The sequence below is a fragment of the Elephas maximus genome, chromosome 20 (genome assembly GCF_024166365.1).
Source record: "Elephas maximus indicus isolate mEleMax1 chromosome 20, mEleMax1 primary haplotype, whole genome shotgun sequence".
In the NCBI taxonomy this organism is placed as follows: Eukaryota; Metazoa; Chordata; class Mammalia; order Proboscidea; family Elephantidae; genus Elephas; species Elephas maximus.
Genome location: NC_064838.1, coordinates 77,915,924 through 77,930,931, shown reverse-complemented (window position 1 = coordinate 77,930,931; position 15,008 = coordinate 77,915,924). Strand labels below are relative to the sequence as shown.

Genomic DNA, 15,008 nt, shown 5'->3' with positions numbered 1-15,008 from the left:
TCTACTTAAAATGCTTTCTCCTCCAGTTGGGCATTTGTATTGTAACTGACACATTCTAAGCTTTTTCTAACAAATCAGATATACATATTTTTTTCTCATGAAGAAACTGAGGCTTTATGAGGAAATCACAACAAATAATGAAAAATTGATGTCATAAACTCCCTCTTGGACAAAAGAATCCTCTACTTTTTATGAAAAAAATTTTCAAAAATCACTGTATGACACCATAGCATAAGAGAAAAGAAAATATACTGGTTATGACATATATGTGAATTACTGAAAATTACTGAGGAACTTTTTGAACATGAACTATGTCCCATTAAACATTGGAATTCCTATGTGCCATGTGATATCACAGATAAATTTCAGTATAATCTTTAAAAAATGTATCTGAATATACCAGAGATGTTTTAAAATACAAGAATAGCCCTGCTGGTTGATATAACAGAACTGTAGCTTTAAAACATCATGATCATCACTACTTCATAAGTACGTATGTGCATCTGCCTACCTACCAATCAATCAATCAATCTATACATCATCTATCTACTTTTCTATTTATCAATCTACATATCTATTTATCTATCATGTATCTATTCCCAATACCATGAGCAGAGCAGCCTCTGAGTAGACTATTAGCAAACGAATGCAGAAATTAAACTTCATAGCATTAAATTGTATTATAAAAGTGAGTACATGAAGTCCACATTCATCTCACACAAAACATATCAAGAACTCAATCAAATTTCTTAATATTTTCCCACCTATAGAATCGACTCGACAGCACTGGGTTACTGGGTATGAAAAGTGGAGCCTCAAAATGTCACTAAAGCATTCCAGTTATTAGTAAAACATGGCACTACAAAAAAAAAAAAAATCTACCTTTTTCCTGTAATGAATCTGTTTTAACATCCCATGCACTTCTTAACATGGCATAGTGAGAACAACTTATACCATTCTCTCGGCCTTTAAGCCTCTCCCTGAGGAGATACCAAGCAATGTGTTAATTATGTCTGAAGCACTTGAAAGCTTAACAAAACATCTACAGTGTCTGTTAATTTTCTAAACAATTTGAATTCTTGCCAGGGAGTTAGTTTCTTTTAGACATGTTTATTCATTTATTCTCAGTTAACTTTCAATTTGTCCCACCAAGGGATCTGGGTTAAAATATTTTACTTTTAGGACAGACCACTTGATATTCCCCCATTTCAGTAATGTTTTTACATGGAATAAAATTAATACATTTCATATATATGATATACTGTTTCTTTGTGTTTTTTTCTATATACATATAATTACTTCAGGGACAGACATTAGTCAATCCAACTCCTTTTATTGGAAATTGTCTCTTTAAGACTTCTCCTTATTTTATTAGATTAATACATTCTATTTTATTGGCATGACTCAAAAAGAAAAGCAACAACTGCAAACATCTAATAATAATCAGTACATGGAATGTGCAAAGTATGAACCTTAGAAATTAGAAACCTTAAAAAATGAAATGGAACATGTAAAGATGGATATCCTAGGTCTAAGTGAGTTGAAATGCACTAGTATATTGGTCTGTTTTGAACCGGACAATCATATGGTATACTATGCCAGTAATGACAAGTTGAAAAGGAATGGCTTTGCACTCATTGTCAAAAACCAAAACATTTCAAGATCTATCCTGAAGTACAATGATGTCACTGATAGGATAATATCCATAAGCCTACAAGGAATACCAGTTAATACTACTATTATTCAAATTTACACACCCAATACTAATTCGAAGATGAAGAAATTGAAGATTTCACCAACTTATGAAGTCTGAAACTCATCAAATTTACAGTTGATATGCAATAATAATTGCTGTTGTTGTTAGGTGATATCGATTCGGTTCTGACTCATAGCAACCCTGTGTACAACAGAAGTAAACACTGCCAGGTCCTGTGCCATCCTCACAATTGTTGCTATGCTTGAGCCCATTATTCCAGCCACTGTGTCAATCCCTTTCATTGAGGGTCTTCCTCTTTTTCACTGACCCTCTACTTTACGAAGCATGATGTCCTTCTCCAGGGACTGGCCCCTCCTGATATAATGTCCAAATTTGTGAGTTAAAAGTCTTGCCATTGTTGCTTCTAGTAAGCATTTTGGTTGTACCTCTTCCAAGATAGGTTTTTTTTCCTTTCTTCTGGCAGTCCATTGCATATTCAGTATTCTTCATCAACGCCATTATTCAAAGGCATCAACTTTTCTTGGGCCTTCTTTTTTTTATATATAATTTTTATTGTGCTTTAAGTGAAAGTTTAGAAATCAAGTCAGTCTCTCACACAAAAACTTATATACACTTTGCTACATACTCCCAATTATTCTCCCTCTAATGAGACAGCCCGCTCTCTCCCTCCACTTTCTCTTTTCGTGTCCATTTCACCAGCTTCTAACTCCCTCTACCTTCTCATCTCCCCTCCAGGCAGGAGATGCCAATCTAGTATTAAGTGTCCCCCTGATCTGAGAAGCTCACTCCTTACCAGCATCCCTCTCCAACCCATTGTCCAGTCCTATCCATGTCTGAAGGCCTTCTTTATTCACTGTCCACCTTTAGCATTCATATGGGCCAAGTAAAAACACTATGGCTTGGGCCAGGCACACCTTAGTCCTTAAAGTGACCTATTTGCTTTTTAACACTTTAAAAAGATCTTTTGCAGAAGATTTTCCCATTGGAAACTGTCATTTGATTCCTTTACTGCTGTTTCCATGGGCTTTCATTGTGGATTCAAGTAAAATGAAATCCTTGATGGCTTTAATCTTTTTGTTTTCTTTATGTTGAAGTTTAATGCATACTGAACGCTGTGGTCTTTGATCTTCATCAGTAAGTATCTCAAGTACTTCTTCTTTACTTTCAGCAAACAAAATTGTGTCATCTGCATTTTGCATTTGTTAATGAGTCTTCCTGCAATCTTGATGCCTTGTTCTTTTTCATGTAGTCCAGCTTCTTAGAATATTTCTCGGCATGCATATTGAATAAGTATGGTGAAAAGATACAACCCTAGCACACGCCTTGCTTGACTTTAAACCACGCAGTATCCCCTTGTTCTGTTAAACAACTGCCTCTTGGTCTAAGTAAAAGTTCCTCTTGAGCACAATAATTAAGTGTTCTAGAATTCCCACTTTTTGCAGTGTTATCCATAATTCATTATGATTCACACAGTCGAATGCCTTTGCATAGTCAATGAAATGCAGGTAAACATCTTTCTGGTATTCTCTGCTTTCAACCATGATCCATCTGATATCAGCAATGATATCCCTTTTTCCACGTCCTCTTCTGAATATGCCTTGAATTTCTGGCAGTTTCCTGTCAATGTACTATAGCAACTGCTTTTGAATGATCTGCAAAGTTTTCCTTGTGTGTAACAATAGTGATATTGTACGATAATTTCCACTTTCTGTAAATATTATCTTTAGTGTTAGTTTGGTCAAAATTTTATCACAATACAGGGCTTTAAATTTTTTTCTACATGTATTTATATGGCATTGCTTTTCAATTCTAATTTGTTATTATGGTGAATGTCAGTAACTGATATTTAAAAAACAATCATACATTCTTGGGTAACACCTAATTGGGTATATTAGAGTCTTTACCTATTGCAAGACTCAGTTTCTCCATTTTATTCTTTAGTTTTTTTCACATATATGCTTTTTTTTCTTTTCTTTTAATGTTTTCAACTGTATTTGATATCAGGGTATAGCTATCCTCATAGAGGAAATGGCAATATACCCCCCTCTTCAGTTTTCTGGAAGAATTTGTATAGTATTGGATAATTTTTTTTTTCCTTAAATGTTTAATAGAATTACTCAATGAAGCTACTTGGAACTGATCTTGGGATGGAGACTATTTTAAATTTCCATTTTTATATCCTCTTTAGCAGTGATTTTTTTTCTCATGTAATTTATCTAGTCTCTACATAGGTGGAAATTTATCATATGCCCTCCTCATATGGTCCTAACCTAAAACTCAGATTGAATTTTTTTTTTTTTTTAAATAAAACGAAAACCCAGTGCCGTTGAGTCTATTCCGACTCATGGCGACCCTATAGGACAGAGCAGAACTGCCCCACAGAGTTTCCAAGGAGCACCTGGTGGATTCAAACTGTCAACCCTTTGGTTAGCAGCTGTAGCACTTAACCACTAAGCCACCAGGGTTTCCTTTTTTTTAATAGACAATCTTCATGTATCTAAAATCTACTTAATTTTTTCTGATTAAGAAATTTTTGAAGGTTTAAAGAATAAAGATAAGAAAATGTGGATGGAAAATTCATACGGAATATGGAGTAACTATGTCCAGAAACCATGGCAAATATGTAAAAAGCTGCATATCGCACCTCACTCACCAGAAACACAGCATAGTCCAAACCTTGGGATTATCTCCTTTTGCTTCTTCCAAATAGAATAATCAAAATGATGAATTCAAACAATAGATCCTGATCAAAATATAGTACACACTCATATTAACCAAATTTGAGGAAATTCAGCCAAACAAAAACAAGGCAAGGAACCCAACTCATCATAAAATAAACTTCTTATGCAAGGATGCTTAAACAATTAGAAAATATCTTTTAAACAAGAGTCCCAGACAAAAAAAACCAGTGCCGTAGAGTCGACTCTGACTCATAGCGACCCTATCGGATAGAGTAGAACTGCCCCACAGAGTTTCCAAGGAGCTCCTGGAGGATTTGAACTGCCGACCCATTGGTTGGCAGCCGTAGCACTTAACCGCTACGCCACCAGGGTTGTTTTCTAAGCAGATAAGGATAACAATTTAGGAATCAATACCAATCTGGTAGAGGAAAAAAAAAAAAGTAAAAAGATGGCAACTTCTGTGGCTGACATCAATAAATTTATCTTAACTGGTATATCCACTGATGTAGACAAAATGGGTTGATTTAGACAAAACCAGATGCTGAGCTGATCCTTTTGAACGTAATAACTTTATTTTGTACTCTTTTTATTAGTATTATAAAAATAATAACAAAGTAAACAGCCTCTAAGGGCTCGGATATGAAAGTAAAGGCATTGATGATGAAAGAGAGGGATTTCAGGATTTAGGAAATGGATGTTTTAGCAAATTGAGATGAATGAGTAGTTCTTCAAATCATCCCACCGCACTGTTGAGCCTTCTTCAAATTAGCATTAGCCACCTCGGGGCAGAGTACAAGCACTAAAACAGAAGGTGTGCATGTCTGCACACATACACACACTCACTATTCTTCTTTTTCTTTTGAAATCTGTTGGCCCCTAACACATTCACTATACTATAAAATTTCTTATTTATGCATGTAATGCTTCTTTCTTGCATAAGGAAGGCAACAATTTTTGCTGGTTTATTTATTAATCTATTTACAGCTCTTAGAAGACTGACTGGTAGACAGCAATATAGAAACATAGGTTGAACTTATCTGTGCTTTTGTGCTTGGTATCCCCTCCGGAGGCACACAGGAAAATATTTAAAGCCCATAGCATAATGTATATGAATGACATGGTATAGTGAACTTTGAGAAAATATATTACATAATGCTCCTAATGTCCTATGTAAAGCATATTTCACATCTTTATTTCTCAAACTGTAGATCAAGGGATTCAACATGGGGATAACCCGGGTGTAAAATATGGAAGCCATTTTATCAGTATCAAAGGAGTGACTGGACTTGGGCTGCATGTACATAAAGCTTAAAGTCCCATAGAACACTACCACCACTGTCAGGTGGGATCCACAGGTGGAGAAGGCCTTGTGCCTGCCCGCAGCTGAGTTCATCCTGAGAATGGCTGCAAGAACGAGGAGGTAGGAAACAAGAACAATTAGAAGGGATGAAATAAAATCAAAAGCTGCTAAAATAAGAATGATCAATTCGATTTCATGTGTGTTTGAGCAGAGCAAAGATAACAAGGGGAGACTGTCATAGTAGAAATGCCTGATGACACTGTAGCCACAGAAGAATAATTAAAAATCTTTATGGTGATGAGAAGAGAAACAATCGTGCTGTAGAGATAGGGGATTGCCACCAGCACCCAACATGTCCTTTGGGGCATGATGACTGTGTAGAGCAAAGGGTTACAGATGGCCACAGAGCGGTCATAGGACATTGCTGACAGAATAAAAAGTTCACTAGTTATGAAAGCAATAAAGAAAGCTAGCTGTGTAGCACAAAAATAATAGGAGATTGTGTTTTCATCCACAACAAAATTTACCAACATTTTGGGCCCCACGGCTGTTGAATAACCAAGATCAGTGATAGCCAGGTGTCTGAGAAAAAAGTACATGGGAGTTTGTAGCTTGGAGTCCATCTTGGTGAGGATGATGATGCCCAAGTTGCCCACCACTGAGATCATGTAGACGACGAGGAACAGCCCGAACAATGGCGCCTGCAGCTCAGGGCGGTCTGTGATTCCCGTCAGAATGAATTCATTCAGGACTGTTAGATTGTGTTTGTCCGTCTTGGTCTATCAGGAAACCTATTTTGGATAGAGACATCAGCATTGTCAGTAGCTTTTATGTAGGACCATCTGGTAGATTTTTTAGTTTACAAAGCCGGTATGAATAAAATAAATTCAAATTTTTCATTTTAGGATATTTCAGGACATACCCACCTCCCACTGATTTTATGTATACACACACACACACATATATTAGACAGATTGATGGCTACATTGATAGAGAGATGAAACAATAATGAATAAAATGTTAAACTTCTAGGTGTTAGGTACTTGGATAAAAACATATGGATACATTTTGGACATTCTACTTCAAAACGTTATCTTTTGAAAGCTTATTATTATAGGTGGTTCAAGATGGAACACTCAACATGCTAGACAGGTTTTGGATAGATACATAATTGACCACAAGGGGATTATTTGTCTTTGTACATGAAAACATCCCTAGAGCTATATGTATATAGATACATCCTCTGCTATACAACCATTTGTAATATATAAAAAGTGGTACTTTGGGCAAATAACGTAAGTTTTGGGAATCTGTTTATCCCCACCTGAAAAACCATATTTCAATACTTCCTTGCAGGGTTGTTAGGAAGTATCAATGAGAATTAAAGGCTTCAATGAGTCTAGGATACCTGAAAATAACTCTAAAATTGTGTATGCATAGTACAATTTCTTTATACATCTATATCTATCTATCTATCTATCTATCTATCTATCTATCTATCTATCTATCTATCTATCTATCTATCTATCTATCTATCTATCATCTATCTATCTATCTATCTATCTATCATCTATCTATCTATCTATCTATCTATCTATCTATCTATCTATCTATCTATCTATCTATCTATCTATCTATCTATCTATCTATCATCTATCTAATCTTCCTATCTTCCTATCTTCCTATCTAACTTGCACATATCTATTCCTGAATACTATGAGCAGAGCAGTCTCTGAGTAAACTATTAGCAAACCAATGCAGAAATTAAATTTCAGAGCAATAAATTATTAAAGTGAATACATGAGATCCACATTTATCTCATAAAAACTTACCAGGAATAATGGTGGAAAGCAGACAGAATTGACTCAATATTCTTAATAATTTGCTGTGACTTTGAAATCAGTTAAAATGGTGCCTTGAAAGGTTACTATAACATTCTAGACATTAGTAAAACATGGTACTCCTTAAAAAATTCTACCTCTTACCTGTAATCAATCTGTTTTAACACCCCATGGACTTCCTAACATGGCATAGTGGGAACAACTTATAGCTTTCTCTCAGCGTTTGAGGTTCTCCCTGAGGAGATACCAAACAATATGTTAATTATGTATGAAACTCTTGAAGGCTTAACAAAATGTCTAGGGTGTCTGTTAATTTTCTAAACTATTCATATTCACCAGGGAAAGTAAGTTCCTTTTAGATGCATTTATTCATTTTTTCTTAGTTAACTTTAAATTTGTTCCATCGAGAGATCCGGATTAAAGTCTTTTATCTTTAGGACAGACCACTCAATATCCCCCCATTTCCAGAGTGTTCTCAAATAGAATGAGATTAGTACATTTCATACATATGATATGCCATTTCTATATTTTCTATATTTCTATTGTTTTTTCTATATTTTCTTTTCTTTTTGACTTCGGGACAGATATTAGTTACTCCAACTTATTTTTTGGCAAATTGCCTGTTTAAGACTTCTCTCATTTTATTTTATTAGATTAAGATATCATATTTTATTTTTCCCATTCTGGCCAATTCCCATTCCAATTATTCTTTCCCACCTGGATGCATACTCTGCTGTGTTTTATGTCTGACATACAACATCAATGTAGCCTTATAAAAATGTAGTATTTTGTGTATATGTGTTTTACTCTGCACATTTAATTTGTGCTGTCTTAATGTTGCATTTTCCAGTCATTTTAGTGATTGGCAATCTATCCATGTTGTGACACATACACACAAGTATTTCTCTGCTTCTTGCTACGTAATAATACATGAGTCGGAATCAACTCAACATCAACTAACAACAAAAACAGCATATATGTAACACCTTACTTTTCTAGTTTCCAAATAGTATATATTTTATTTATCTTCAAGTCCCAGCTATCCTCAACATCACTACCACATGCAGCCTTGAGCATTTCCTTTTCCACTGCTCTTAAAAAATTGTCTTCGTGATATATGTCGTGTATGTATAGTATATTCGTGCACACACACATGGGCACACACACGCACATCAGTGAAATGTCTTTGTAAAATGAAGCATAAAGTCCCTATTAATTTTGCTGAACAATTTAAATTTGTTGTAGAAATATGTACTTTCTCCATTAAAGGCTTGCTGTTTCCTGGATTCTCACATCCTTGATTATGTCATTGTTAATTGGACATTAATTGCAAGCAATATAGATTTCATCTCTTATACCATTGTCTCTTTTCCTATTCCAGTTGTCCATGGTTAATAATTCATATGTGTATTACCTGCGAGTTAATTTCTACTCTTGCTTTTTTCCCTTGCTTTTGGTCATTCGGATCAATTTCTTGGCAAGTATGGTGATCATTTTATTGGTTTTAGTGGAGTATAATAAACAACAATATATATATTTAACATATACAATTTAATGTTTTAACATATGTATGTACTTGAAAAACTATTACAGTAGTAAACATAATGGACATATCCAACACCCCAAAAGTTTTCTAATGTCCCTATTTAATCCCTTTCTCCTGACCCTCTCTGGCCCACTTCCAGCCCTGTTCAGCTATTGATGTGCTTTCCATCATGATCTATTTGTTTGCATTTTAAAAAAATGTTATAGAAACAAATTTTATCTCATATACTTTTTTTGAATCCAGCTTATTTCACTCACCGTACTTGCTTTGATATTCATCAGTGATGTTTCATATGCTAACAGTTCATTTCTTCTTTGTGCTTTGTTTTTTGTTGTTGAGGTGGACTCAATTGTGTGGATATACCACAATTTGTTTATTTATTCTCCCCTGAATGAACCTTTGCATTTCTTTCATGTTTCAGCTATCACTAATAAAGGCCCTATGAACATTTGTGTACAAGTCTTTGTAAGGTCATATGCCTTCATTTCTCTTAGGTAAATACATAGAAGTGAGATGCCAGGATTGTATGGTAGAAGTAAGTTTAACTTTTTAAGAAAATTCAACACTGCTTTCCAAATTAGTTGTTCTATTTTACAGTGAGGTGGATTGACAGAGAGGCTGCAACAATGGGCTCAAGCATAAAAACGATTGTAAGGATGGTGCAGGCCAGAACAGTGTTTCATTCTGTTGTGCATAGGGTCGGAGCCAACTCCAGGCACCTAACAACAACATTTTACTTTCACGGTAGTTAAATGTTCAGCTGCTAACCCAAAGGTTAGCTGTTCAAACCCACCCAGAGGCTCTGAGGGAGAAAAGATCTAGTGATCTACTCTCATAAAGATTACAGCCTTGAAAACCCTATGAGACGGCTCTACCCTGTCCTATAAGGGCTCAATGAGTCAGAAACAACTCGGTGGGAATGGCGTTTGGTTTTGGTATCATTTATTTATGTTTCAGTTTCCTCCACATGCCTATAAATTAGCCATTCTAATATGCATGTGTTGATAACTCTTTGAGGTATAAATTAAATTTGAGGTGATATTTCATCAAGATTTCTTTTCGTAAGCTTATTTTCTATACTTACATATTCTTCTCTGAAGTGTTTGTTCAAATCTTTTCCCCCTTTTTTGAGATTGTTTTCTTATTATTGAGTTTGAGATTTCTTTATACAGTGTGGATATTTATCCTTTAACCATTGTGGCACAATGGTTAAGAGCTCGGCTGCTAACCGAAAGGTCAGTGATTCTAACCCACATGTGGCTCTGCAGGAGAAAAATACCTGGAGAGCTGCTCATAATGATTTCAGCCTAGGAAGCCTTATTACTCAGTTCTGCTATGTTCTATAAGGTCAGTGTGAGTCGAAACAGTCTCAACAGCATACAGTAACAACATCTTGTTACAGATATAACATTTGAAATATTTCCTCCAAGTCTATGGCTTGTCTTCCAATTTTTTAAAAATTTATTTTAAAGAGCAGTAGTTTTAAATTTTGATGTAACTGAATACAATAAATACTTATTTTATGGATTTTGCTTCAGTGTTATGTATGGGAAATATTTTTCTAACCCAAGGTAAAAATTTTCTGCTGTTTTATTTTCCTTTGTAAAAGCTTTAAAATTTGATGATTTACATTTAAACTGTCATTCACTTTGAGTTAATTCTTGCACATGTGTAAGTTATAGATCCACATTCATTAATTTGTATATAATATCTCATTGATCTACTACCATTTGTTGAATGGTTATCCTTTCTCCACTGGTTTTTCTTTGAATCTTTTTGAAAAAATTAGTTGTTCAGATATGTGTGGGTGTGTTTTTTAACTCTTGCTAATATGTCATTGACCTATTTGCTAATTTTTTTGCCAATCACACTTTGTCTTGATTATCATAGTTTATAATAAGTCTTGGAATCAGTTCTTTTTTGTCAACTGTCTTTGATTTCTTTTTACAAAGTTGATTCAGATACACTAGGTCTTTTGCCTTCCATTATAGATTTTAGTTTTCTTGTCAATTTTGACACAGACCAAAAAAAAGTCAGTTGAATTTTCATTGGAATTTCATTGACTTTATAAATACAGTTGGGGAAATTTGACATCTTAACAATATCAAGTCTTCTGACTTATAAGCATAGCTTATCTCTCCATTTATTTAAGTCTTTATTTCACAATATTTTCTAGTTTTCAATGTAAAGGCCTTAGGAATATCTTCCCCCAAATACCCACATGGCCAACTCACTCAACTTCTCAAGTGTGTGATTAAAAGTCATCTCCCCATAGGGTTCCCCTAAAAATCTTCGTTAAAATTTTAATGCTCATCTGCCTACTGGCCCTATTTCATTTTCGTATAACTCAATACCTTCTATCATATGATATAATCCACTTATTGTTATGTATTTTCTTCACTCTCCTACAGAAAGGTAAGCCTTATGAAGTGAGGAGTATTCATTGTTTGATTTAAAATATTTCTTTATTAAATATAATGAGTCCATTAACATAATATTCACCAGGCATCTTTTTTGTGCCTTTTACTGTGCTAAGTACAACAGATTAAGTAGTGAATGGAATACACAGAGTCCCTGGCTTCAGGAAGATAGGTGTCCAGTGAAAGAAGCATATAAACAGGCTATATGTGAGAATATGTAGGAATGTACCTTGTAGGAATCTATCTAATCTAGGCTTGAAACCAAGTATAAGTTGATACCTCAAGTATAAGCAGGAGTTGGCCATCTCTGGGTGATTAACTCTGGCTAAAAAATAAGGAAGAAATTTCTATGTATCTATACTTATCACTAATTTATTCTATTCTTTTTTTTTTTTTTTCCCATGGAGAAAAACAGCACAAGGCTAAAGGAAAATCAGATGCAGGATATATTGCCTATTAAATAATTATTCTTATCATATCTTACAGTTCATTTTAAGTAGAATATTTAAACACAGTCTCCAGGTTCTGTGTACAGCATTTTTCACCTCTTTGTTCCTCAAACTATAGATGATGGGATTTAACATAGGTATTACCAGAGTGTAAAAGACAGAGGCCATTTTATCAGTATCAAAGGAATGGCTGGATTTGGGATGCACATATGTAAAGAATAGAGTCCCATAGAAAACGACTATCACTGTCAAGTGAGATCCACATGTGGAGAAGGCCTTGTGCCTGCCCTCTACAGAGTTCATCCTGAAGATGGCAGCAAGTATCAGCATGTAGGACACAAGGACTATTAGAAGGGATAAAACCAAATTAAAGGCCGAAAAGATCAGTATTATTAATTTAATTTCGTGTGTGTTTGAGCAGATCAAAGAAATCAAGGGCAAACTATCACAGTAGAAATGCCTGATAACATGGCCACAAAATGATGCAATGAAAATTTTTATGATTGTCAGCAAAGACAAAAAGAGACTGTAGAGATAAGGTATGACCACCAGCACCTGGCACACTTTTAGTGACATGATGACTGTGTAAAGGAGAGGGTTACAGATGGCCACATAGCGGTCATAGGCCATTGCTGACAGAATAAAAATCTCACTACTTATGAAAATACTAAAGAAAGTGAGTTGCATAGCACACCAATTATAAGAGATTATAGGTTGATCTACAGTAAAATTCGCTAGCATTTTGGGTCCAATTGCTGTTGAAAATCCAAGATCAGTGAAAGACAAATGCCTCAGGAAAAAGTACATGGGCGTATGTAGCCTAGAGTCTATCTTGGTGAGCATGATCAAGCCCAGGTTACCCACTACGGAGACCATGTAAACAGTGAGGAGGATCCCAAATAATGGAACTTTCAGCTCAGGGCGATCTGTGATCCCCACTAGAATAAATTCATTCAGCACCGTTAGATTGTATTTGTCCATCCAAGCCACTTAGGAAACTTCTATGAGGAAAAAGTACAAAAATAATTGTTAACTTTCATGAGCTATTACTGAAATTATATATGCACATATATATATATGTGTATAAGATCAATCCATATTCTAATTTCAGAGTTTTGATATAAATCTTCCCTTTAATCTTGAAGGTTGGAAACCCCGGAAGTCTATTAGTTAAGAGCTACTTCTGCTAATCAAGTTGTCAGCAGTTTGAATCCATCAGGCATTCCTTGGAAACTCTAAGAGGCAGTTCTACTCTGTTCTATAGCGTCATTTTAAGTCAGAATCAACTAGACGGCCATGCTTTTTTTTTTTTGGTTAATCTTAAAGGTAGAGAAAATGAAGCTATCTTTTTGTGTAAGTTGTAAACATCAACACACAGAGTAAACTAAGAAATTAAGTCACGCAAGTAAAGAACATCAATAAAGAGGTAGAAATTGTAGAAAAGAAGAGTAGATGGGAAGTGACTACTTAATGGATATCAGTTCCCTTTTGGGATGAAGAAAATGTTCTGGAACTAGATAATAGTGATGGTTTCACAATATTTTGACTGTATCATTAAAAAAAATTTTTTTTTTTTAATGTCACTGAATTGTACATTTTAAAATATTTGGCATGATGAATCCTCTGTAATGTGTATTTTACCATATATTTAAAAAAATTCTTTTACAACCTCATTTCCACAGGACTGTATGTGTCATGCTTACGTTTTCTTTTATGTTATCAAGCTTTACAGCATATATTTTATCAAATACTAATCATAACTAGATTTCGTATGTTTTGTATTGTAATTTATGAAAATCAGTGGGCAATATTTTTAGTATTATAATAATGTAATACTTCTCTCCACTTATCAAAGTAATACAAAATTAAAGTGTTTTTTCCCTTGTCCAGATCATTTATTTTGCTTTCACTTAATAAAATAGAAGGACTCATTGCCATTTTAAAATTATAACATGGCCAGTGATCTCTGAGCAATTTGACAGATCTCCAGTGTTTAAAAATATAAACTTCTATGCTAAACATATGGAAATAATAGTCAGGGCCTACCAATTATCTCACATCATGAACGTCTTACAAATCCACGGCCATCTGGTATAATTTCCTGGCCCCTATATATGACTTGTATAAGGAATACTGAAATAATTTTCAAGGGACAATGTATTTAGGGACCTATAATAAGGAGTATAACTCTTGTATGTCTGAATTAATAAGATACTATAAAAACATTATCATTTTCAAAACCCATGTTGTTGTTGTTAGCTGCCATTCAGTAGATTCCGACTCAAAGCGACCCTATGCACAAGAGAAGGAAACACTCTCCAGACCTGTGCCATCCTCACAATTGTTGCTAGCTTAAGCACGTTGTTGCAGCCACTGTATACATCCATCTAGTCCAGGGTCTTCCTCTTTTTCTCTGACCCTCTACTTTACCAAACATGATGTCCTTCTCCAGGGACTGATCCCTCTTGATAACATGTCCAAAGTATGTGAGACAAAGTCTCACGATCCTTGCTTTTAAGGAACATTCTGGTGGTACTTCTTCCAAGACAGATTTGTTCATCTTTTTTGGCAGTCCCTGATGTATTCAATATTCTTCGCCAACACCACAGTTTGAAGGCATTAATTCTTCTTGGGTCTTCCTTATTCATTGCCCAGATTTTGCATGCATACGAGGCAATTGAAAACACCATGACTTGGGTCTGGTGCATCTTAGTCCTCAAGGTGACATCCTTGCTTTTAACACTGTAAAGGGATCTCTTGCAGTTGATTTGCCCAGTGCAAAGCTTCTTTGGATTTCTTGACTGTTGCTTCCATGGGTGTTGGTTGTGGATCCAGGTAAGAGGAAATCCTTGACAATCTCAATGTTTTCTCCATGTACCATGATGCTGCTTATTGGTCCAGTTGTGAGGATTTTTATTTTCTTTATGTCGAGGTGTGAGCCATACTGAAGGCTGTGGTCTTTGATCTTCATCAGTAAATGCTTCAAGTCCTTTTCACTTTCAGCAAGCAACGTTGTGTCATCTGCATAATGCAGGCTGTTAATAAGTCTTCCTC

At 35.0% G+C, this 15,008-nt stretch overlaps 1 protein-coding gene and 1 pseudogene across 1 annotated transcript; both read right to left on the bottom strand.

The window, feature by feature from the left end:
* Positions 1 to 5,431: 5,431 nt before the first annotated feature.
* On the bottom strand, positions 5,432 to 9,363 carry LOC126063743 (olfactory receptor 8K3-like; annotated as a pseudogene).
* A 2,615-nt stretch (positions 9,364 to 11,978) lies between these two features.
* On the bottom strand, positions 11,979 to 12,935 carry LOC126063742 (olfactory receptor 8K3-like). The gene has a single exon (XM_049862136.1). The coding sequence runs from the start codon at positions 12,933 to 12,935 to the stop codon at positions 11,979 to 11,981; it is 957 nt and encodes a 318-aa protein (XP_049718093.1).
* Between the last annotated feature and the right edge of the window lie 2,073 nt (positions 12,936 to 15,008).

Coding starts and splice junctions, on each gene's coding strand:
- LOC126063742 (XM_049862136.1), bottom strand. CDS start 12,935: ATGGACAAATACAATCTAACGGTGCTGAATGAATTTATTCTAGTGGGG.